This window comes from Zosterops lateralis (genome assembly GCF_965231275.1).
Source record: "Zosterops lateralis genome assembly, chromosome: 8".
NCBI classification, from domain to species: domain Eukaryota; kingdom Metazoa; phylum Chordata; class Aves; order Passeriformes; family Zosteropidae; genus Zosterops; species Zosterops lateralis.
The window spans coordinates 8787001-8811544 of record NC_139768.1 but is presented as its reverse complement, the minus strand read 5'-3'; the positions used below and the strand labels follow the sequence as shown (position 1 = coordinate 8811544).

Genomic DNA, 24544 nt, shown 5'->3' with positions numbered 1-24544 from the left:
AGTTGTGGCATGTGAATAGTCTGTATATTGAGTGAGACTATGAAACCAGGGTGTTCTAAGTCATAGGTAGTGGAGGTGAAATTGTTAATAATTTTTCAAAGGTATTTTTTTTTATCATTGTGTTGTGACCCAGCTCTGAAATGTCCTTTTCTCTGCAATAAGATACATTAGAAAAAGTCTTGCTGTGGTTTGATTCACCTGAGAGCAAATAATTATGTGCACAGCCAAGTTACTCTCTGCTAAATCAGAAAAATTGTAAAATCTGTCCAAGCCCTCAGTGCTCACTGTGGACTCCTTTGTCCTCGGCAGAGGTGATGAGCATAGGGGTGGTAGCTCCCTTCAAAGTTCAGCTGTGGAGCCCTTTCCCTGTGTGGACAGCAACCAGGAAAGGGAAAGGAAAACTTTATGAACTTGAAGAGATTCTTTGTTGGTCTAGAGAGGGAAAATTATCCTGACTTGGACCTGTTCTGAAAGTGGTTTTGTTTTTAATGGGAACTTTAACAGTTTGGAAAAAAGGGAGATGTTGCAAGCTTCATCCCATCCAATTTCCCATGTAAGAATATTCTGTGTTCTCAGACTGCAGTTTTTCAGACAACTACAATTCCTATTGTCACTAGTTGGGTTTTAAACTAACATTATATATAGATAGGCATCATTTGAAAATGAAGCTTGACTCAGGATAGACTGATGTTTTTCCTTTGCTTTTGGTTGGGTAACTCCTCTTGCCTCACAGTAGAGTTTTCAGATGAAAGCTCAAAGATGGATGGTGCTAAAATGTTTTGGAAGCCAGCTGCCCCTCAAGAAGCTTTGAGGTCTTAAATAGACCCAATAGGAGGGTGGTAGGTATTTCTGGGCCAACTATGTGCATTCTGATTCACCATCAGGCTGCTTCACTGCTTTGCCTGGCTTTCCTCTTCTTTTTTCAGACAAGAACCTTTCATGATCCATAAACAAGTGGAAGAAGCACAAAAGCTTTGGTTAGCAAGAGATCTGATTGTCCCCTCCTTGGTGATTCAGACTATCTGGGCTTAAGCCAAAAATCCAAACCAGAACATGCACAACAATAAATACCTTCAATCCTAAATTGCATCTTGTAGAAGACACATTTTCAGGTCTAATATATTACTACTTCTCCAAGTCCCAGCCTCTCTTATTTGAAGTAAGGGTATTAAATAGAGTCTGCTTCCTGCTCTTCCTTCAGGTTGCACATCTTTTGCCCGTGCTTAGTGGTGCAAGGGAATTGCAAACAGTATCGTTTTGGTGGCATGCTTTGTGCACTCTCTCTCAATATCTTGTCCTTTATTTTGGTTTCAGCTGAACAACTTGGGCTTCATTTAACAAAATTGGATTTTCATTTTCCTCTCCTAGGAGAGTGAGAGAAACTGCTTTCTTCCCAACAATGCCCCAGCCTGCTGCTTTCTGCTTCACTGGACCCTTACTTACCACCTCAGGCTGCTTCTAGCTCCTGAAAACAATTTATACACCTGTTCTTCAGCCACGCTTGCAGACATGGTGGATTTATCTCATATTTCTGGTGCTTTCAAGCTACTGGATATTTCCTTCAGTTAGCCAAGGTCCCTTGGCAGTGCTGCTCTGTGAGAAACAGAAAAACAAGTTGTTGTACAGTGCACTGTAGGTAGAAGATGAAATATTCTCCATCCTGGGTAGAGAATCTCTTTTGTGTCTCTGCCAGGTCATGCACAGAAACTAAGTTACCTAGTTAGGGGGTCCAGCAGTATTCTGCTGCAGTTGCAGCTGTTAAGTAGGATAAATTATTAGGAGGAATTGAATTACAAAAATATAGAGGTTGAGAGGGTTTAGGAGATCTAATACAGCTCTCTGCACAGAGACATGACCTAACAAATTCTGTACCTTCAACTGGTTGTGGGAGAAGCAGACAAAACTCAGTCAGGCTGAAGAAGGATGAGTGCTGGTCTAGCACAACAGTGGGTGGAAAGTACTGAGGTGAAAGTGATCTTGAGGGGCTTGTTAACTGCTGGATATCCATTAAAAGTCAATGTCATGTCTTTGTGGGATACCAAGCCTGCTTTTATTGACTTTCCCCAGAGTACCATGTCAAAATGAAGATGTCCCTTCTCCTCTTCAATGTTTCCACTGATAATGGGCTTCAGTACATACATGGGCATTTCATGCTCTGGACCAGTGGAATATGTTCTGCTTTTGGATGTGACAGAGTAGTCTGACAGAGAGGTACAACTTCAGGGATGTGTTGAGGGGACAACAGGACCTACACATTACCTGCAATCTATGTGCAGCTGCTTCCAGATATAAGGTGCATTTCTTGGCTTCCTTATTTATTGTTAATGGCATATCAGTCCTTCTGGGATCCTATGTTAGCCCTCTCTTGGAAAGAATCAGAAGAGGACTAAATGTCTGTCAAGTCACTTTAATTTTTGGGCTATCTTTAGGCATCATGATGATAGGAAACTTTTTAAAACTCAAGTAAATCAGAAAAGGATCTTCTAAAATTGTCATGTTTGATTCCAAACACCCTTGTGGGACACAAGCCTGTGGGTGCTCCCTGTCTGTATGAGTGAGATTAGAGTTTGAAAATATCTGGTATATGTGCATCCCCATATCTGCCCTTTGTGTAGTGCTCTCTCCCTTTTCACGGGCTACAATACGACAAAATATGCAAAGATGTTGTAGATTTCATTAGTCACACTAGTTTATTCAAACCTCTTCTTTGCATAAGAAACCAAGGCCTGCAGTGATCTCTGGGAAAGAATGTGCTCAGAGCCTGGAAAAGCCGTGTGCGCGAATGGCACCGCGGCGCGGCAGAGGTCAGCAGCCCGGGCACAGGAGAGGGGCCCGGCTCTAGGGTTTGGTGCCATCATTTGCAATTCAATCCCATGCAGCTCCCTCTTAGGAGAACAATTCACTAAATACAGAGTTGTTCTTTTTCCCTAATTCACCATATAATTCACCTCCTAAGTTCAATTAAGAAGCAATCTGTTTGTGACTGGAAGCAAGCTGCATTTATTTAGAAATACAAAATTATCCTTTGCCTCCGCAAAGACTGGGTGCCTTAATAATTCTGGTGATGAATGGCCAGTTGTGGTTTCCTTTAAATGGAATGAGATATTGTGTGAAGAATAGCATACTTTCCAGGGGTGGGGGTGGGAGAAGTCCTGGGGATGTAAAACTGAGAAGAGGAACTTTTGTTGGGCTTGGGCTTAAGGAAGTGACGAGGACCGGGCATGAAAGAAAACAAAGGGAAATCTTAGGATGGGACATTGAAGCTGGAAAAGAGTGATAGAGTTCAGAGCAATCCATCTTGTTGAATCAGGCTTGTTCCTGTTCACACATCTAGTGGCTTTTGTCCAGCCAAGCTCTGTTAAACTATGGCACTTCCTCTGGGAGACAAACCCCTGATTTACTGTGTCTCTTGGATCAGGATGCTCTAACCTATAGCCAGCTGAGAATCTGGGTATTTTATTTTCTTCTGAATTGTTTTGTAACTGTCTTTCATCGTAATTTTGCTGATACTCACATCAGTTATAGCAGTATTAATGTTGGAGATTTGTTACCATCCTCTCAGTCCTTGCTCAGGGTGTCAGAGATAAACCTTTTCCCCTGTCCTTGCCCCATTGGATGGGCTGGAGGAGGATTTGCTAGAAGCCAGCTCCAGAGCAAAGGAGAGTTTTCCAGCTGGCAAAGCAAGTCTGCTTCAGTGACTGGAAGATGTCCAACTGTCATGAAAGTGAGACATCCCTCTTGGAAGTGTCCACACTGCATCCAGCAGTGCTGTATGACCAGCAGTGTATTCTTTTCTGAATGTGGTGGTTTGCCATGCTCTTCATGCTTTATCTTGCCACCAAGACTACAGAAACTTGCTTTTGCAATAGCTCTACAGAGATCAGCTCATTCAGGTCCTGCTCTCATTAAATCTCCATGAAATTAGTCTTCCACAGAAGAGACTTTCTGCCTATTCAGCATATGGAGAAACTTAGGCATGGTGGTATGGTAATGAGTTGCAAGGTGTCACTGTAGGCTAGGAAAAAATCCAGGAAAAGTGCCTAGCTTTATCAATGGTTTAGTCCCTGCTTCCTGAACAGGGAAAGCAGACAGTTTCTGTGCCCAGCAGACCCCCAGCTGGCATCACTGATAGCTGCTGTCCTTTCCACAGAGCTCTGCCAGCCAGCTCACCAGAGATGAGTCTCTGCTCTTTTTTCTTTTGCAGGAGGCTTGGGAGAAGAGGTGTCAAGTGAAAATACCACTTCAACTGACCATAGTGACAAAGCAGTTAAAAAGGGTAATGTGGTACCCCACCCAGACCTTTGGGTATCTTTTATTTACTTTTTTTACCCCCTGTAAAAACCTATTTTTGTATTGTTTTGTACATGTGTGTGCCTCTGTGCCTGGGAGACCTCAGCCCTGCCCAGGCATTTTTTGCTGTTGGTGAACTCTCTGAAAGGGTGGGTTTGCCTTGTATAATGTGGTGGGTTGACTCCAGCCAGAAGCCAAGCACCCAGTCACTATTCCCTTCCTCCAACAGGAGGGGTGAGAAAGCGGGAAAAGCAAGAGCAAGAAAACCCATTGGTTGAGATAAAGACAGTTTAATAAGTGAATGAAAGGGGAAAAAATAACCAAAGTGATATAAAGGCAACTGCTCATCCACACCCACAAGCAGCCCCTGCTAGAAGAATGTGTCAGGCCTCTCCAGAGAGGAGAATTTAACAAATTTCAGTTATTAATGGCAGAAAACTATAGTAGGAGATAGAAGAAGTCAAGAGCTGTTGCAGGATTGGTGAGGAGAATTTGCCCAAGAGTGTGTGTTGCTGACAAGGAATGGAAGTGTTGGTGGCACAGAAGTGTGGACCCAGAGTCCCCTGTGCAGAGATGCTGCTGCACCAGGCACAGGAGAGCACAGGGCAGACATCTCCACACTTGGGTTTGCTATCAGGAGCTGTCCATGTGCAAATTCACAGAGATTTGGGGCAGGCCCAGGAGCAGTTTGTGACTAGAAGACAAGACTACTTCTGTCTTGATACCTTGTCTCCTCTGCTAGCTGTGGTCCTTTTAATGCCAGTGTCTGTGCTGGTGCCAGCAGTACCAGGTGTATGCAGAAGGGTGATTCTTTCTTTGTTGGGAGAACCCCCAAGCTCAGAGCATCTCCTTCCCAGGATCCAGCAGCTGGCCTGGGGATGGGGCAGGTGTGAAATGCCAGAAAGGTGCTTAGAAGTAAGAGGAACAAAAGGCAAATTCCCGGTTTTGTCCTGCAGCTCAGAGCAAGGCCTTCAGCAGGCAGGGCTTGACCTGGTGAAGCAGGAGGGAGAGTTTAAAGTTCATTCTTTTCATTCCCCTACAGTGCCTAAATTTCCTTCCCATTGTATTGATCCCCTCAGCCTTGACAGTAGTGATTTGCTTACTGGTGCTTCAGCTGGAGAGATGAATAGGGGATGAGGGTCTCAGCAGCCCCCCTGGTCACTTGAGGAAGGTTTTAGCAGGACCTGTGCTTTTTAATAACCCAGCAGCCCATGTCCCTGACTTGGAAAGCAAAACTGTGGCTGGTCTTCCTGATTTACATACAAATTGCCCAAATCCTCTTGGGCTTCACAGCAGTCCACTGGTGAGCCACCATCAGCAGTGCTGGTCTTCAAGGATGTTCACCTTGATGTGACCCTTTAGGCCAGCATTCTCTGAAGGCATAGCAACCCCTGTACTCTGTTATTCCTTTGCCCTAATCCAGCTGATGAGTTGGCTGTGCAACACAGGGAGCTTATCTAACAAGTGGTGTCTGCACACAGAGGTTTGTAAAGCCCAGCTGGACTGTGGCTGCTTTGAGGGTTTGAGTTGCCTGTGGCACCTCAATTAGGGGATGAACAACCAGGGAGCTTTGAGTAAAGGATATTTTGAGTAAAGGTGTCAGACTCACACTGAATTAAAAGTGCAACTCATGGAGGCATAACCAGTATCTGAGCTGCAGCAGCACAGATGCAGGGCAAGGTACAGGGTCTGCTTAGAAGCCTATATGAATCCTCTTGCAGATTTTAACACCAGTGCTGAACACCACACAGCCAGGGCTCCTCTACCCTTTGTAACAAGAAATGTGTTCTGCTTTCCCTTTTGTATTTTTGCTCCTTTTCATTAAAATGAAGAGATTCAGCACGGATGGAGATTTGTGCTTCTGTTTTCCATCCTGAGAGTCCCTCCTCCAACAAAGACTGATCTTTATAGATTTCCAAACCATCCAAGACCTGGTATGTGAAACCAGAGTAATACTTTTCAGTCTTGAGTACAGATTTCAGAGTTAGGAGTCTGTCACCTTCTTCCAAGGCCAACTCAAATGAGGAGTTGTTGCTGTGAAGTTATTCCTAATAGAACAAACCATTCTCTGCAGAGGAGTGGATAGGAAGGGCAAATTGAGACTATATAGTGACATCTAGGATTGTTTGATTCCCACCTCCTGCTCCCCTTGTTTAAGTAGTGTGTCCCCATCTCTGAAGTTACTGTTGCAGAGAGTGAGTGGCTAAAGACAGGGAAGGATGTGCTTTTACATCCTAATTGGAGAACAGCTTTGGCATAGTGCATATGGAGGCTCCAAAACAAGAAGGGTCAGTTTTCTACAGATTAGCAATCTCAAAGTACCAAAAAAAAAAAAAAAAAAAATCACTGGCAAATCTGGCTATGACTTCTGGTTTGGTTTAACACCTTGCTTTTTCTTTTTATGTTTTTCTGAAGCTCCAGGGTATTACCTGAGGGCTGCACGTGGAACTAGAGAGGATTTAAACAGTGTTGCCACTCTGTCTTGCAGACGGCAGGCAGAACACAACGCTTGCAAGGAGCCCAAAGAGGAAGGAAAATAAAGATGAGTCTGGGATAGATGCACATTCCTCTCCCAGAGTGCGCAGGGCAACCACATCCAGGGCTGAGAGGATCTGGCCAGGGGGGGTCATCCCCTACGTGATCGGAGGAAATTTCACTGGTCAGTAGTGACAACACTGCTCTCTGTTTGCCATGGGGTTTGTGTCTCAAACTGTGTGGGAAATTTCTGGAGCAGAGTTCTTCCCAAATGGCTCAGGTCCTTGGGAATCTGTCTCCCTGAGGTAGGGTAGGCATGTCATTGCACAAGGAATTGTGCACTGTGGAAGCCTGAAGCTGAGATGTGCAGTGAGATGGCTCTTCTCTTGGAGTCCAAGAAATATTTGAGTGACTGAGTCATTTTTCTTTAGGGGCCAGCACCTGTGAGCTGTGCTCACCCCCTGTTTTTCTAGAAGAGAATCCTCTCTGCTGTTGGAAAAGCAGGAGCAGAAATACTCTGGGTTCCTCACAATAGCTCTGCCTAAATTTTAAGGAGCATCTGTAGTACTCATGGGATTCCTGGGTCTTCAAAGATTATGCTGGTCATTACTTCATGTCATGAGAGCAAATTTGGCACGTCACTTAGTAGCTGGTCTTCAGATCAGAACACCTGGAAGCTCTGCCAGAATGGCTTGTACCTAGAGAGGAGACATGTTTTATATTCATAAGTATTGATGTACTTAATCTGTAAAGTTTAATCTGCTACCTGTTTAATTAGAGCAGTAAATTCATAAGGCACAAGGAGAAAAAAAGATTATACAGGAAGGTAATGCTATAGCTGGAAGTGAGCCCCAGAGTCTGAGAGGTGTCTACAGACATAAGATTAGCTATATGAAAGGTCGATTGTTCCCATATCCAGATGAAGTCCATTAGAGATTTTCCTGAAAGTCAGGCCTTCACTGTTTCCTCCTCTTGATTTCTTTTCCAGGAACCCAAAGAGCTATCTTTAAGCAAGCAATGAGGCACTGGGAGAAACACACTTGTGTGACCTTTGTGGAGAGAACTGATGAAGAGAGCTTCATTGTGTTCACATACAGAACATGTGGGTAAGTGATGCACACATTCCCTGAAGCTCTGTATGGCAAACAGCACTTTCAGTGGCCCATGGCTTTGTAAGTCTAGCCCAGAATAGACCAATGGCTACACTGGAGAATCTGTCACAGAGATGCAGCTGGTCACTTTCCATGAGGATTGCTAGGATAGTTTAGTGTTTGCTCAGAAGGTGCTAAGCCTGTATGGATTCCCTTTCCCAGGAATAACACTTAAGGGTACATGTGCATGTTTATAGAGATGCACTTTTTTCTTTATGTTTTGTTTGTTCTTACATGTCAGTACATATAGTGTATGCAACTGCTGGCCTGTCCTGAGCCCTGCCAGATGTTGAGTTCTGTTCCTATGTTTTAGAGTTCCTGAAGTCACTGGTGTGCTGCGTGGGTTTTTGTTTTCTGTTCCAGGTGTTGCTCCTACGTGGGTCGCCGAGGAGGGGGCCCTCAGGCCATATCCATTGGAAAGAACTGTGACAAGTTTGGGATTGTGGCTCATGAGCTGGGCCATGTGGTGGGTTTCTGGCATGAGCACACACGTCCTGACAGGGACCAGCATGTCACTATCATCAGAGAGAACATACAGCAAGGTAAAGTCACACTTCAGGTTATTCCACTTGGCTTTTGGCTGGGTAGAAACTATTCTTGCTACACTTTTGGAAAATGCTGGTGGTCTCAGGGTTGGGATGGAAAAGAAGAAATATTGCTTTCCTTGACTAGAATAAGGCTCTAAATAGCTATATGAATAGACATTTTGGCTGTCCAGCTGGAATTGTTGAAGCATAGGAGCACATCTGTTTCATTCTAGGCTCCCACAGATAGAAGTCATCTTTTTTTTTTTCCTCTAAGAGTGATTTCTTTTCTTTTTTGTTTGTCGTCACAGGTCAGGAGTACAACTTTTTAAAGATGGAAGCTGGGGAAGTGAACTCACTTGGAGAGACCTATGACTTTGACAGCATCATGCACTATGCTAGGAACACATTCTCCAGGTGATAATTCAAGGTTACGTGTCCTTAGGACTATTTTTGGTAATTGTAGTTGACTCTGTGGGATATATAGAGCCTAGAAGGAGACCTCTGGTCTATTGCTGCATTGCAAGGCTTGAAAAATATTTGAAAAAACAAGGTGGCTGTAATATGGTGGACTCCAGTTTTCCCTGTCCACTATATTTACTCAGTAATAATACTGGTAAAGTCAGAGAGTTTCCAAAGCCTTGCTAACATTCTTTGCAGCCTTCCCAGGCAGATACATGTGTATCTGTGTGCATATCTGCCCATGTGCCCATTGGCTAATACTAAAACCGGCTTTGAATGTCTTGGTTGTCCAGCTTATGCTTTGGAGTCACAATACAGCTGTCAGAGTCTCTAGTGGTTGTGGCAAGGGAGAGTTTAAGTCTAGGTCATGATCTTTAATTATTTGGGTAATTTTTTTAACCTTTTATGCATGAGCTATGTGGTTCTGTGTGATTGGGATCTTTCATGGAGGAGTTATCAGTCCTGCCCCAAACAAGTGCCAGTTTCTGTGTAGGCTTTGTCCTTGACTCCCATCTCATACCTCCAGATGGAGCCCATTCTCTGATTAAACTGTTCTACTGGATAGAGACGTAAACATAGTTATGTCCTGTATTTGGAATGAGAGTTACTGGATGACCAGGTTAATTTTGCTGCATTATTAGAAGTTTTCTTCCATAAATCCTACTATTGCTCTTTCCCAAGAGCTTTCTGTCACTTCATTCTGCAAGTAAAGGGGTTGGAAGGTACAGTGGGAGTATTCACACTCTTGGAAAATTTTTGTTGCAAAAATTAAAGATGTCTTTGGGGCTTTTTAAATTTTCTTACTCCCCAGTTGTATTGAAGGGCCAAGCCTGTTGTTTTGTGCTCTTGTTTTGACAGCTCCATATCAACTAGTGGAAAATTGTCAAACATGCTGAAATGCTGCTTGTTGTGGCAGGAGGAGATGGTGTCTGGGCAAGGGTGTTTTGCAGACTTCGGAGATTTCTTTGCATCAGATATCCAAAGCAAACAATTTTCCTTCCCTTGAGGCATCTGCTGGACCCTTCCAGCATTTGCTCAACTCTAAATGGTTAGAATTGTTTTGCACAAAAGCAGGATTAAGTTATTACCACCATTTATATTGTGGATGCCTTTGAGTCTGTGTCTCTTGAAAACGAGGGTCCTTCAGAGCACTGCTGAGCCAAAATGGGATAAAAATGGCAAGAGACCTGCTGGATTTAAATTGGTGCTCGATAAGATTTTTAAGTCTGTTTTCTTTAAGCTCTTTGTCTCTGTGACCCACCCTTACCCCAGTTGCAGTCTTTGTGCAGCAATTGAACAGAGCACTAAGTGCCTCTGTAGGGTGATTGTGCTCTCACCACAAATAAGCAGGAAAGCTGGGAATGAGCTTTTACTTTGCCAAGAACCATCTTGACATCTGCTCCCCTGAGGGAGCAATGCACTGACCAGCCAGAGAGACTGGTGGGTGTATGCACCCATCCTTCCCACTTCACTGAGGTTGGTGAGTGCTGTCCAATTGCAACCCAAACTGACAAAAGCACAGAGTCCATGAAGATAAGAAGTTCCAGCAAGTTTCATTAAGATCAGTGGCTAGGAAAGGGAGAGAGTTCCTGCTTGGCCCTGCGAGGGAAGGGCTGCACTTGGGTGTGTTGATACATTAGCAGACACCAGAAAACTGACATAAGATGTTGTGATCACTGACCAGTGGAGGTGGGATGTGTGAGTGAGCAGAGGAAGGACACAGAGTCATGTCTGTGACTTACTCTCTTGTAGCAATTCTTAGTACAACCTTGTTTTTAACTTCAGTCGATATTGATGATAGTAAATCATATGGTGCTTGCCATGGTCATATGATGCTGTAAATCCTGGGCTCTTTTTATTCTAAACTTTTTACCTAGGACAGAAGAGTACAGCTTTTCTGAGATTTGATGCATCCTAGCAGTGGAAATTGTTTCCGTTGATACTTTTGAGGATTGGTGTAGAGTCACTCCTTTCCATTTCATCGCGAAATATGCCTCTCATTTTTGTCTGTGGCTAATAGAAATAGGAGTATGGCACAAGAGACTGTAATGACAGCAGGGACAAGTTTTTACCATTGGAATTTCTGTTCTCATCCATGTCAGAAATTTGCATGTTTTGCAGAGTGTGGCTGCAGGCTTTTATTTCCTGGTGCATTCCTTGCAGACATAGCAGCAATCTAATTTGAATGTTGCTGTATGTCAAGACCCAAAAATGGCAACTTAGCAAGAAGAAAGTTTAAACCTCCACAAAGCCCTAAGCAAGTAGCTGGTTACCTTAATTCACTAAGTGGCTTGCTAGTAAACATGACAGCACAGTCTGGAGTTACAAAACATGATCTCTGCAAATCTCATGTTCAAATTAGGGTGTAGGTAGCACTGCCTCAGTTTCCAGGGATGACATCTTTTATCTGCAATGCATTGTCCTAAACCTGCACAAGACATACACAGATCCTCCACAGGTTTTACTGCATGAAGACTCATGTTGTCTCTTCTGCACATGGAGAGATAAATACAGAATTGGGACAAAAGGTGGCTGCCTGTGCTGGATCCTTACCCTGCCTTGAATATCTGCTTCTTTGAGTGTTGTTTAGGCAGCTGTATTTGTTACTCTGTCTATTGGGACGTGAATGTTTAGCATTTGTTGAGATCAGTTGATAATTTCATAGCATTGGTGTGGCACTTTGCATGTTCAGGGTGCTGTGCAGATGCTAATAACTTGTGTGTATCTCTTCTCAAACTCTGCTGTTCTTATCTGGTGGGAATGGTGGGGTGTTGTGCTTGGCTTATGACTGCATTGGGCAGCTAATACACGTTCTGCCTGTGCCTTGACAGCAAGAGAATGGGGCATCCAGGATTCATGGGTTCTTCTCCTACCTCTGGAAGCAGAGTTTAGATATTTTACACAAGAATGATTTTGGGTGTTAGACTTCCTGAGCTGCTCTGTTTAATGATGTCTGTTTGTTGTTTATTAACTTTTGAGTCAAAGTATTTGCACTTTTAGAGACACTCACCAAACGTGCAACTTTACACTCCAAGTGTTTTTAAGCAGATGAGGTTTGGGTGGACAGTATGGGACTTCTGGGACTTGTGTGGTTTGGGCCAGACAGACTCTCCTTGGTTCCTTTGGTGGCGAAATGGGAGAAACCGTACTTGCTGATCTGTTGTTGGGAGTCTTGCTGAGCAATGCATGTGAAAGGAGAAAAAATTTGATTGGAGGAAAAAACAAAACCAAAAATCTTACTGCCTCAGCATAGAGTACAGCCTTCTGGAAGAAAATGTGTTTGGCAGGTAACAAGGGTAGTTTGAAGTTATGGGTTTGCATTGTGTGAGCAGTGCCTCAGGTATACACTATGTGCAGAAAGCTGAGGGCTGTGGGTGCACAGTTGTGAGGGCTGGAATGGGAAAAAGAATCAAAAATTTGCATGTGCAAGTGGTGGTTTTTCTATTAAACTCTGTCATTCTTCCCTAGTTGAGCCTGGAGGTCTGTAGAAAGCATTTCAGAGCCCACAGAAGTGTGTCTCTGCCAAATGCTGAGTTCTTCTGTGAACTCCTGAGGACTCTTGAAAACTTACTTTTAGCAAACCGACCTGTTTCTATGCTTGTGGTGTTTCTGGAATTGGAGGATTTATTTTCAATACATAAAATTAAATAAATTCAGCCCAAGGCATGCAGCTGGCATATAGAATAACAAACTGAATTTATAAATTGACATTTGAGGGACTCACCTCAGATCTTGTAAGTATTGGTTTTGATGCTGATCAGGAATTTTTCTACTGCTGAAAAAATGCCAACATCTCCCATGCAACAGCTGATTCCAGTTTTCAAAACAGATTAAATTCCTTTCCCTCTATTTCTTTTTTTCAGTTTGAATATTTACAAAACAATATCCCCCCTTCTCTCCTCACCTCTGGACTAGGCAGCACTAAAATGATTGCTTCTGCTCTGATTTCCCATTGGACTCTCTGTACAGTTATATCCTGCCCTTCAGAAAGAGCAGTCTGCCTCACTGAGCTGATGCTGAAGGTTGAGCTCGGTGTTAGCCTTGGCATCCCCAAGCCTGTTTGGCATTCAGGGGTGCAATGAAAGGTTCCTGTGGACTGGACAGCCTGGCTGCAAGAGCTTGGATTTTGCCAGCCTAGATTTCAGGTTTCTGATTCCCTCCCTCCTTCCCTACAGTCCTAATGCTCCCCTGGGGTCTCTTTTTGCGTGCAAGCTCTTGCTTGGCTGCATGGACTGTATTTCCATAGAAGTGAGGCCTGAGCTTAAATCCTTCACTGGACTGAGATCAGAAGTGCAGTAAAGAGCTCCTGAGTGTGAAGCACATGGAAGAAATAGTAGCAAGTAAAAAGAGGCAGAGACAAGTGGAGTTACTATCTTGGAAAGTCATACAGAACAAAGGTAGAGCACATGATCTTTTCCTCTTGTCTGTGGCAGCCCCAGTCACTGCCAGCCCAACCCCATCTGCTACTGGGAAAACTCCCCTTCCCTCTGCTACTTTGGCTTAAAGGCCAAATCTGTGCTCCTGCTGGGCCAGATGTGCCATGAGCCGTCTGCAGGAATATTTCATTGCTTTTTCTGATTTATGGCAAGGAACGTGCTACCTCAAACAGAGGCAGCAGCAATTTTGAGATATCCAAGAGGAATTTTCTGGCTTGGCAGTCTTGCTTGTACATTTGGAAGCTGTCTGCTACAGTGAGAAGGCTGTCTTAAGATAGTTAGCAGTTATTAGAAGCTGAACCACTATTGCTTGTTAGCATGGGATATATGGTCGGGGGGATGGGGTGTGGGAGGCCTGCCAGCTCTACTCTCTGTTCATTGTGTTACTTTCTCTGCTTCACTGCTCTGTGTCTCTCTGCTCTTCCCTCTAGAGGAGTTTTCCTGGACACCATCCTTCCCCGCCGTGATGATAACGGGGTCCGGCCAACTATTGGTCAGCGCGTTCGCCTGAGCCAGGGAGACATTGCTCAGGCAAGGAAGTTGTACAAATGCCCAGGTAAATATGGCTTGGGGAGATGGATCCTGCTTTATCATAGACACATGCTTTATGGGGAAGGCATTGGAGTTCAAGAGCACCTTAACGATCCCTTTGAGGAAAGAGACTTGGGAAATGCAGACTATCAAATGCTTCAGGCTGGAGCCATGGGGGAGAAGTGAACTTGCCTAAAATGTCTCCTGTTTGTACTTTTGCAGTATTCTTGTTAGGTTTAGGGCTTCAGATTTGTCCAGTGTAGGCTCTATTTGTAGAAAATTAAACCATTGTACAAGACTGAGGGCAGAGTGGGGACTAGGAGTGAGCAAAATGGTGGGAAGATGTCTGGTAGACTGAGGCCCTGGAAAGTGTGGATAGCTGTGTGCAAATCCACTGTTCTTCTGTATCCAACTACAGGTCAGAAAGTATGAGTCCATAAGGGTCTAGAATGAATTCTGAGGGCTTCAGGGTCTATATGTTTGAAGATTACTGCTTTTAGCTTATAATGGGTGGTATAACTTTTAGGTCTGTTAGTTCTAATTAACTTTTTTTTTTTTTTTTTTTTTTACTTCATAATTACTTTTTTCTTTTTACACTCATCATTATTGCTAAATTGATTTTGGTTGAATAAAATTTCGTTCTTGCAAAATTATCTCATGGATAAGTTTAGGGGTTAATTTGTTTTGCACTATGTTTTTTGATTGAGTCAGACTTAATCCAACCAGGCTTTTCATTCCCATAGCTGGAAGAATCAATCACAGATTTAGATTTCTCAAGGCAAGCTGAAAAGCCACTTTGGCCTGAGGTACTAACTAAAAGCTACAAAGCAACTTTCTTTAAAATGAGAACTCTTCTGTGAGTCTCAAGTTTTCCATTTGCAAAGCAGAACTTTTCCGACTTTTTTTTTCCCCGCAAAGCTTTAGCAGAGGTTATTACAGTTCAGAACATATTAGGCAGCAAAATAATTAGAGATTTAAGCCTACTAAGCATTTTTTTTAAATATCTGGTTTTCTGCTTTGTTTTTTTTTTTTCTTTGCATCAATATTTATACACAGGTTGCATCTTAGGAGAAGATGTGCAATATATTTAATGACATTAACATCTTAATCTGCCATTTGAATCTGTAGCTTGAAAGTTTTCTTCCTCTGCAAAATACAAAGCAAAGGAGTTCAAACCCAAAGGATTTCATCTATGTGTTCAAGCAGGATTTGAATGAGACTTTAGGATGCAGACACTTTGTTTGGCTAACAAGCTGAGGATTTTAGGATAAAGTGCAGCAACATAATTCAGAAGTTGAGTGGCAATGACTTCTCTGGTAGAGAGTCTTCACCTGAGAATACCTAATAATATCTCCCAAAAAAAGAGCTAGAATGGTGGAGGATGAGTTACAAATGTGCACTGGAATCAGCCAGAACAACTGCTGTGCCTGTTGTAAGGAACAGGGCTCTCCAGCTCGTTAGACTGGAGCTCAGTGCCTGCTGCAGTTAGGGCTTGCTTAGCTTGTCTACTCTAAAACCCTGCTGGTTTAAATTGCTCTTAATTCCTCAGAGCTTATACCTGCTGGGTTAAAGCTAGTGCCAAGCCAGGTGAAATCAAATGAAATTTGCTGAAGGAGTTTCTGGAAGGCAAGATGCAGTCTGCTGCATAGTAGTTAATGCTAGATTTGCTATGGCTGCACAGTTGAGGATTCGATGACTACAGTCACAACAAACTCTTTAAAACAGCTCATCCTGCTGTCTTGTGCTGTGCTAAAGGCAAAAGGCTTGTGTAGCTGGGCTAATTGTGCAGCAATGGTTAAACTGTAAATTGAGAATGTTCCTGCATTATATAATTTCCTCCAGTTTTTTGGGCATTTTCAAAAAGATACAGTGTACCAATAACCAGCTGATGAGCTGCAAGTGCTTGTCACTCAACTGCTTCATCTACAAATGAGTTCTGAAGCATTCACCTTACTGCTTTGCTTTTCACCTCTGTTCCTTTCTACCTGCTCAGTTTCTTGGATCCCAGAAGTACTGAACAGTTGCTTTAGTGGACCTCTTGTCTTCTTTGCTATGAAGTGGAATACATTGCTTTCTAGGGTGCTCTGCCAAAGGCTGTGCTCTCCCCACCAAGATGCTCACTGTGGTGCTTCCCCCTGCCCTGCCAGCAGTCACTCTCCTCTGTGCTGGAAGACCAGCCTGTCACAGTGTCTGGGGAGTTTCCTCTCTAAGGGTCAGAGAGTTAGATAGGTCTCCTTTCATATTTCTGCAAAGCATCTTTGCAAATAGACAATGAAATAGTACCTGTTCCATTATTACAGAGTCTGACAAGTAGCTGTGCAATTGCACTCTGGGCTGTTGGAAACCGTCACTGTGGTTCAGGCAAGGGCAATAATGTCATGTCACTATGGTCATGTTGTGCATGTTTCCCATGATTTAGAGCTCCCTTTATCATTTCATGTTTGTTTAAATGGATTTTTAAGCAGAGAAAAAGAACATTTATTCATCCTGGTGAGTTATGGATTGGAATTCCCTCTTTATTAAAAAAACCCAAACAATATACCTTTCTGTGTCCCCATATTTGTTCATCTGGTCTGATCTGTCAGGCTGTGGATCAAACTTCCTTAGGGAAATTAAGAAATTCCGGCATAGGTGACTCCTTCTCCCCTGCTTGAACATATTAAACTTTCTCAATGGAACCAGTCTGTTTTCACCTCCAACTGCCAACCCTCCCATCTCAGTGTAATCATGGCTGCAAAATTACCGTGTGATAGCATCAAGCAGAGGAACAACCCCTGGCATTTCCATGAGAAAGGGACAGCCTTGTCGGATCTTTCAAAGCACTGCTGCTCAATCAGGGATTTTTGAGAGCTGCCTTGCCGTCTCTGAGGAAACAGAGTTGCAGGTCCGGGGGAACTTTATAATATCAGTTGGTTGTGAAATCGGAAAAACAACTGGGGAAACAGGCAAGCCAAGGTCCCTGCTCCTTGCAATTGGCATTTGGATGTGTCTAGTGGGCACTGCCAAGGAAATGGGAGCTTTGATATTTGTGGTCCTCCCACCCAGGCAGTCAGCTGCTCTGCAGATGTGGATGGTCACTCCTTGTTCCAGCTCAGTCATCCTGGCTCAGAGAGCAGAACTACAGTAGTCACAGCTTTTCCAGATGTTGGAAGCTGCAGTTCCCTAAAGGATCATATGCATGTGCATATTCTTTACTTCCCAAAAGTCGCTCTGGGATCTACATTTCATCAACTGCAGCAGGCCACAAAACAGGAAGTTTAAAGCAATGGGGTGCTGTGCTTATATTTTGTCCTGTGCAGTGTAGTGGCCAGAAAGGTGCTGAGCAGCTGAAGCATGAAGGTGATGGGACTTGCCCTGCTTTTGTTAGGATGTTTTAAGCCCAAAAAAGACAATTTACAATGGTAACTAAGGAGAACTTCATTGAGCAGCTTGTAATGAAGGGAAAACAGATTTGCTGGCAGCAGTGTGGGGTTGTAAGATGAGGTTAATATTCTGCATATGATCAGTGAATGAAATAGTCCTCAACTGAAACCTGAAAGTGCTGGTGTGTGGAAGGAAGATGAAGCAAGAAGGGTGCTTCTTTAGTAGCTGTTTCATCTGTCCTTGCACTGGTCATCTTCTATCCCAGAAATTCTGGCAAATTTCACATCACCCCTTTGGCAAGGCTTTAGGTGGTCCATGACTTTTGGCCAGTGAGCACTGTTGGAGTACCAGCCACCAGCCTGCACGCAGCAGCCATGAGCAGAAGGTTTGGTAGACCCTGATGTCTTTCAGAGTCACTCCTTTTTGATAGGTTTTTTTCCCCTCTCCTGCAGCTTGTGGAGAGACCTTGCAAGACTCAACAGGTAATTTCTCAGCCCCTGGCTTTCCAAATGGCTATCCCTCCTATTCCCACTGTGTCTGGAGGATCTCGGTGACCCCAGGGGAGAAGGTAGGTGCCACAGCAGCACAAGTGTACTCTGCACTTCCCTCATGTGGGGTTTTGCCTCACTGTGATGACAGTGTTGGAATCTGCTAGAAGATCTCTGCATGCCTGGCATGCAGGAATGGAGCCAGGAAAGGTTCCTGAGCATGACTCAGGAGAGAGATGGAGTCAGGAATACATGATTTTTGAGGAGAGAAGGGGTGATGCTGGAGCAGAGCCCCTCATGTATCTGGGCTGTGTGTTGATCTCTGATCCTCCCTCTCAGTTTGAGACTGAGCCCTAGATGGACATTTCCTGACACCTGTTAGCTTTGGCAAGGGCACATTCCAAAGCCAGCCAGATGAGTTAGATAAAATGTGCTGCACTCTGGGGTCCTGAAGGCAGCTGAGGAGCTGTGAGTGACATCTGTGGCCTGCCCCTGTCATGCAGGCATGATGTCCCTGTCAGGGAACTCCCACTGCCCGCCTTGAAACGCCAAGCCCCGCTGCACATCAATCATCCACTCTGTCCACTTTCCTCCCAGCTCCTTTTGTTTTATTGATCTTCCTGTAGAAATGAAATCTTTCCTTAATCCAGCAACACCAGCCCCTCAGGCCTGTCACGCCATAGCAGGCTGCAAGAATGAGCAGCCTAGCTTGGGAGACCCTTGGCAGAGTGACTTTGCTGAGGGCACCCTCAAGACATGCTTAAGACTCAGACTCGGACAAAGAAGTGCAGAGCTCCTTTGTTTTGCAACAGCTGTCTGGCTCCAGGACCTGTTTCTGTCACCTGCAAGCCCAGTCCCATGCCATGCTGAGCTCCTGCCACCAGCTGCAGGGAGAGCATTGCGGGGGCAAGAGGGCCAAGAGCCGTCCAGGTTTGACAACTGTGGCACTGAGAGTTTTGTGGTATCAATCTTACTATAAACTCTTCCTTTGCTTCTCAGCCTCTTCAGACCTGTGTTGGGAAGGACCCAGCATCTAAATGCTGAACAAGTAATGTTAAAAGAGGAAATAAAGAATTGATTTCGGATTAAATGCTTCAGATTAAATCTACCTGTTTAATCCAATGCAATGATTGATGCAAATCGTTGCACTGAGGTGTTAGTTGAGAACAGATATTGGGTTTATAGCATTCATCTGCATAGAAACAGACGAATCTCCTTTTGCTGTCCGAAGTCAGAATACTGCAAAAATGTGAAAAAAGTGAGTGACGTCATTACAGACTGCACTCTGTACACCCAACCAGGACTTTGGGGGAGAACATCCATTTTAATATAAAGACATTTCTGTGATTATGTTCAGACTATGGATGTAAATGAATAATATGGGTAAAATCTTGCCAGAAAAAAAATATGAGTACACATTAACGATGACCTCCGTAGGTGACTTCTCAGACCAAGGCCAGTGATCCCTCTTAGAGAAGAAGGAGACCAAAATAATAAAATTTTAATGCCAAGCCTTGTTCAGTAAAGCCACTGAATGCAATTGCATCACAGTGATGGTGTGAGTCTGATGGTCAGAATGTGGAACCTAATAAGGAAAATTTGGTATTTCTTACAAGTATCATTTATATGCGGTATAGACCCGCAACCTGTGTGGTTTGTGACAATGTCTTTCTCTAGGATTTTCACGTTACTCAAAACCACAGTGTTTAATTTTTAAAAAATCCAAACTGGGCCTTTTTTTAAGTAAATTTTAGTAACTGAGAAATACTGAATTTGAATTACAGAGTTGACAGTAAAGGGCTCTCTGCTGCCATAAGCTGTCATGGTTTCATTAAAACACTTTGAGAAACCTTTCTTTTTTGAGAAAAGGTGGTGTACAAATCCTACAAATGGCCCAACTGTCTTTGCCTGCATGCTTGTTTAGGCAGCACTGTAGTAAAAATGAAACAATCTATAGGGTCTTCTCTTTAAAGTAACTCCCTCCCCAAAGAGAAATGTGCACTCTCTCCTTTCAGATTATGTTAAATTTCACATCAATGGACTTATTTAAAAGTCGCCTTTGCTGGTATGATTATGTGGAGGTGCGTGATGGCTACTGGAGGAAGGCTCCATTATTGGGTGAGTAGCTATTTAATTTTAATTTCATTTTGTGTATTCTTCTTGATGCTTTGGAGAGTGGGTGGGGAAAACCAACAGAAATAAATTTTTCTTTACTTGGAAAGATCCTCGGCCCAACACTGGCCATCCCTTAGTGTCTACATCCAGAGATGTTGGTGTGCTGTATTCACTCTCAATGATCCATGCTCCCTGTGGTCACAAAGGCTTTATTCCTTCCTTTTTCAGCTTGAGAAATGAGGCAGGGAGGGAAGTGAGCCAGGGCCCTGGCTGGGACTAAAAATGTGATCTCTGGAGTTTTGTTATTGCTCTTTCCTAAGTCCAGGGAAGAACTGTCAGGCAGTCAGAATTAAGCAGATGCACAGCTCCTGACCCAAGCCCCTGCCATTATTTCTCAAGAATTTGTGTTTACAAATACACAGTACTCTGTACTTTGAGCTTCTGTAGTCCTAGCAGGGAACTTGCTAGACCATGCCATGTCAAATCGTGCAAGGACTCCACTCTGCTCCTACTCCCAGAGATCTCTCTAGGAAGTGCACCTCCTGTCCATACTCCCTGTTTCTCTGCCTCCTGCTATCATAAATGCAAGTCTTCTGTCACCTTGAGTAGTTTAAGAGTCCCACCTGCTTTGCCACTGCCTCTTATCCTGACCTCATCCCCTAGGCTCAGTGTCCCAAACATGCAAAATTGCAAACAGCCCCTTCTGCCTAAGAGGAAAGAAGCAATCAGGTCAGGCATCATCCCCTAAGCTGTGTTAGAGGGGCTGCACCCCATGCTGCAGCACTGGACTGGGCTAGTCAGCATTGGGTCAGAGGGTTTAGGGGGCTTTGGGTGCTCTCCCTGGCTCCAGTGGACATCCTAGCCCTGGTATCAGGTGAGGTGCTGAGGCTGAAGCCATGCTGTTCCCAGGTTTCAGTGGGCCCACCTTGCAGCTGGCAGCTGGCTTTACCGTTTACTGCCTATTTTGGGGTTGGCAGCACATACTGCTGTTCTCTGCTGCATGTGCATCAGGTAACATTGCTCCAGCAGCTGCAACTTAGCTCCTCGTAATTTTTTTTTTTTTCTGCTGAGTAATTTAAAGGTACTTCAGAAGCCAAGCACCTCCCTGTCCCCCTAGTGCAGGTGGATTTGGGAGTGTTTCCATCTGGAAGCAGACGCTGCATGAGTGGCCATGGTTCCCGCATGGGGCTGAGCCCATGAAATTAGGTCAGAAGAGGCAGACAGACGGCAATTCAGCAGGGGGCGAGGAGGGGGATTAGTGTGAATTGTGAAAGCACGGGCTTCTTGTGGAGAGAAAAAATACATGTGTGCTGCATATTTTCCCAGGGAAGTGTGTGAAAACCCAGCCTTTAAATGGTGTATAACTTTTTATGAATGGGCCCTTTATCACACTCTGAGGAGCTTGCTCATTCTCGTTCCTCATCTGTGTTTCCTCTTCTTGACACCCTTGTTAAACTCCAAGTCTAAATCCAGGAGGAAGTTGCTGAGTGACCCTAGAGGAAGAAGCTTTGCAGTGCTGATGCTGTTTTTAGCATCCCCTTTGGGAGTGGAGATGGGGGATGCTATTGAAAGGCTGCAGGGCTGTCACACTGCCCCAACAGCACTGGGTAGGTTGGGAGTACAGTAGTAGCTGAGTAAAGCTGGGTCCAAGATAATATTTGGATGGGTGACTCTGAAAGAAAAAAAAAAAAAAGCTGGTAGTGAAACTGCCATTCCCAGCCAGTTAATAGGAAATACGATGCTGTCTTGAGGGTAAGGCATTAACCTGGTTTCACCCAGTGGAAGTTGTTCAAAGATGTCTTTACCTGGTGTTGGAAGGTATCACCACTGTCCTGACTGAATTCAACCTGAAGAACTGCTCTTTGCCTCTGTGAGATTCTGACTGGGATTCAGGTGGACAGGGTGCCAAGACCATGTTGAATTCGGTGTATAGCCCTTGTGGTATCAGCTGAAGTGAAAAACCATGTTTGCTCTGTCCAAGCTCCTGACCCAAGTGCAGGTCCCTGCCTATCAGTGCATACTTGGTGCTTGCTCTGTTTTTGTGAGGAGCTTCTGGCTTCAATAAAGGAGCACCAAATTGGGATTGTTGAGGCTGTCGGGGCTGCAGATGCCACCTGCAACTGTTCTGTTTCAGGATTCATTCCTACTGACAAAATTTGGGAATTTACCAGTGCTGGTACATGCCAGAGAGCTCAAAGCTGGGGGAATCATGGAGCAAAATGGCTCCTGGTCTCTTTCTTTTGAAAGAGATTAAATGACTGCCAAAGCTTAACTGGGATTTGTTGAACAGAGAATGAGATAAATGGTTTTCTCTCATCAGTATGGCCGTGTCCTGCCCTTGGTTTGACTTAGAGTATTTGCTCCTGGGTGGAAAGTGCTGAAGGAGTTTTCACGGCTAAGCAGGTAGAACTGACATTCCCTAATGCCACATCTCTAGAAGGACAGGGGGATGCTTCCCCACCATGGTAGCTCATTCGCTTAATTATGTGATCAAAACAAGAGCCCTTTCGAATTTACTAGGGCAATATAGAGGCTTTGTCCATAATTACTGGATTCTGCTCCCATCTGAAGAGAACTTTAATTCCCTTAATAATGGAAAAGAATATGAATTAATGAAGGAGGGGACACAGAAACTTATTCAAAAGCACAGTTGATGGGAGTGAAAGGGTGTTCTACACAAGCACACTCCTTTAACCAAAGACTCTTTGCTTCTCAGAGTCACAGGTGCCTGCTATGCTATGCTATCCCTCAGGAGATTATAGAGATCTTTATTGTCTATTTCCTGCCTTCTAGGTAGATTTTGTGGTGACAAGATTCCTGAACCAGTAATCTCCACGGACAGCAGGCTGTGGATCGAGTTCCGGAGCAGCAGTAACATCCTGGGCAAAGGCTTCTTTGTGGTCTATGAAGGTACAGCCCTTAGCTAGAGGTCTGCATTGTATGGAGCAGACAGAACAGGATGCAGGGGATTTATGGCATCAACAGGAGTTCTGCTGCACTGCGTGGTTAGATACAGCCATGCTTCTGTTTTTATGGGAATTGGCAGATTTTGTGACTTGTTTCAGTAGACAAGGCATGGATTTTCCAACTAGATTATTACATTTTTGAGGGCACAACAAGATGGGAACACAAAGCAATAGCTTCCATACTTAAGCCAGGTTCTGTTTGCTCTAACCAGCCCCTCCAAGCAGCAGTGTGTGGAGCTGGAGTTTCTTTCAGTATTTTAACAGGCAAAGTTCTATTTGAGATCATACATTTTATATCACTTACTACAGATTGTCTTGAGGTGTTTTTGTTTGGTTGGTTTGGGGTTTTTTTCATCAAATGCAAAGACTGTTCTTTTGTTTCTCCTTTGTACATTTTACTTACAGAAAATTGGAAATTAGCATGTCAGTTCTTCTACACGTCAGGTATTTTAGAAACTTGTATGGCACTGAGATGATGAAACCACTTCCAAGGAGGAGCACAGTCATTTAAAATCACTAGCTTCCCTTTTCCATAGATGCTTGGGGTTTTTTTCAGTAATGATTCTAAAATGTATTAAAAGCCCTCATTGTTTTCTGGGCAGCAGGCGTTTTTCTTAGAAATACCAGTGTTGTCAACATTATTGAGGTTGACTGTATTGATACCGACATTGCATCATCTTCTTTCTTCAGCCACAGGAACAAGCATAATGCTTGGAAGCCCAGAGCCCAAGTGTCCCATAAACTCATGAATAATGATACTAACAGAGGGAAGTGAAGCAAACATGGGACTGTTGGGGGAGTGCAAATAAAGTATATGAGGATTTTACAGCAGTTCGGGGCTAACGAGTCTGTTTCACAGGAGAAATATCTGGTTTCTGCAGGAATTGTTGCCCCAGAGACAGAGGTAGTTTGCCTGATGTTGAGATTTTTAAAACTTTTCTCCTGAAAACCAGCTGTTGCCTGGACCATGTGGTTTGTAACACCCTCTATATGGTAGTTTGTTGTAATTAGAAGTCATCAAATTAGTGTGTATGGCATCATCCTTCATATGGCTAAATGGTATTGGAAGAAAAAAAATTTACATTGGCTGCATTCCAAAGTCACTTTGCAAAGTGACTTTTTTCCCCTTGACAGTTTCCCATATTTCCTGTTAATTAGTAAATGATCCCTAAAGATTCAGTAAATATGAGTTTGCTTCACTTGACTTTTGTATAGAGAAACTGAAGGTAGAATGTGCATCTAGTGTTCAAACAAACTCCAACTTCGTATTTTCCTGCCTCTTCAAGACTGGCTCTTTATATAACCCTTTCCTACAAGAAGTTTCCCATTGTAAGGCTGTGAAATCCATGGCTATGCCTGTGGGCAAGCACAGGGTATGACTGGTGTGAATCAGCTTGTACTACAGACACAGCCATGGCCCATTGCACAGTTCCATTCCTGTCTCTGGATGATGAAGGGAATGCTTAAGCATTGGATGTCTCAGCCTTCTCTTGTCAGAACACCAGGTAGAGAGATTATTTACATGTCTCTCCATAATTTATTAGTTGAAATAGGAGGTTTTTCAAAAATAATTTAAATCCATATTTCCCTCTTAAGCAAGTTCTGATAATGTCTGCTTTCTTTTTGCCCTTTCCAAAGTGGTTTCCTCAGCTGTTTTGTTACTTCTGTGCTTAGGCGATAAGGGTAGTTTTTATTTTCAGGAGGGATTGCATATAACTGTTTAATTTTCTATCAATTTTTGTC

At 43.8% G+C, this 24544-nt stretch overlaps 1 protein-coding gene across 3 annotated transcripts in view; it reads left to right on the top strand.

Annotated features, from left to right (window-relative positions):
* The window catches only part of TLL2 (tolloid like 2), a gene marked incomplete at its 5' end in the record, with an annotated part of 85515 nt that overhangs the window by 43747 nt on the left and 17224 nt on the right, over window positions 1-24544 (top strand). The window contains 9 exons of one of the 3 annotated variants that reach the window (XM_083866108.1): window positions 4205-4276; window positions 6779-6949; window positions 7754-7871; window positions 8280-8458; window positions 8752-8857; window positions 13770-13894; window positions 17685-17800; window positions 19736-19838; window positions 22629-22745. In XM_083866108.1, coding sequence (XP_083722234.1) covers window positions 4205-4276; window positions 6779-6949; window positions 7754-7871; window positions 8280-8458; window positions 8752-8857; window positions 13770-13894; window positions 17685-17800; window positions 19736-19838; window positions 22629-22745 — 1107 coding nt within the window. The remainder of the gene's footprint in view (window positions 1-4204; window positions 4277-6778; window positions 6950-7753; window positions 7872-8279; window positions 8459-8751; window positions 8858-13769; window positions 13895-17684; window positions 17801-19735; window positions 19839-22628; window positions 22746-24544) is intronic. The other 2 variants (XM_083866109.1, XM_083866110.1) reach the window with 2 other exon arrangements.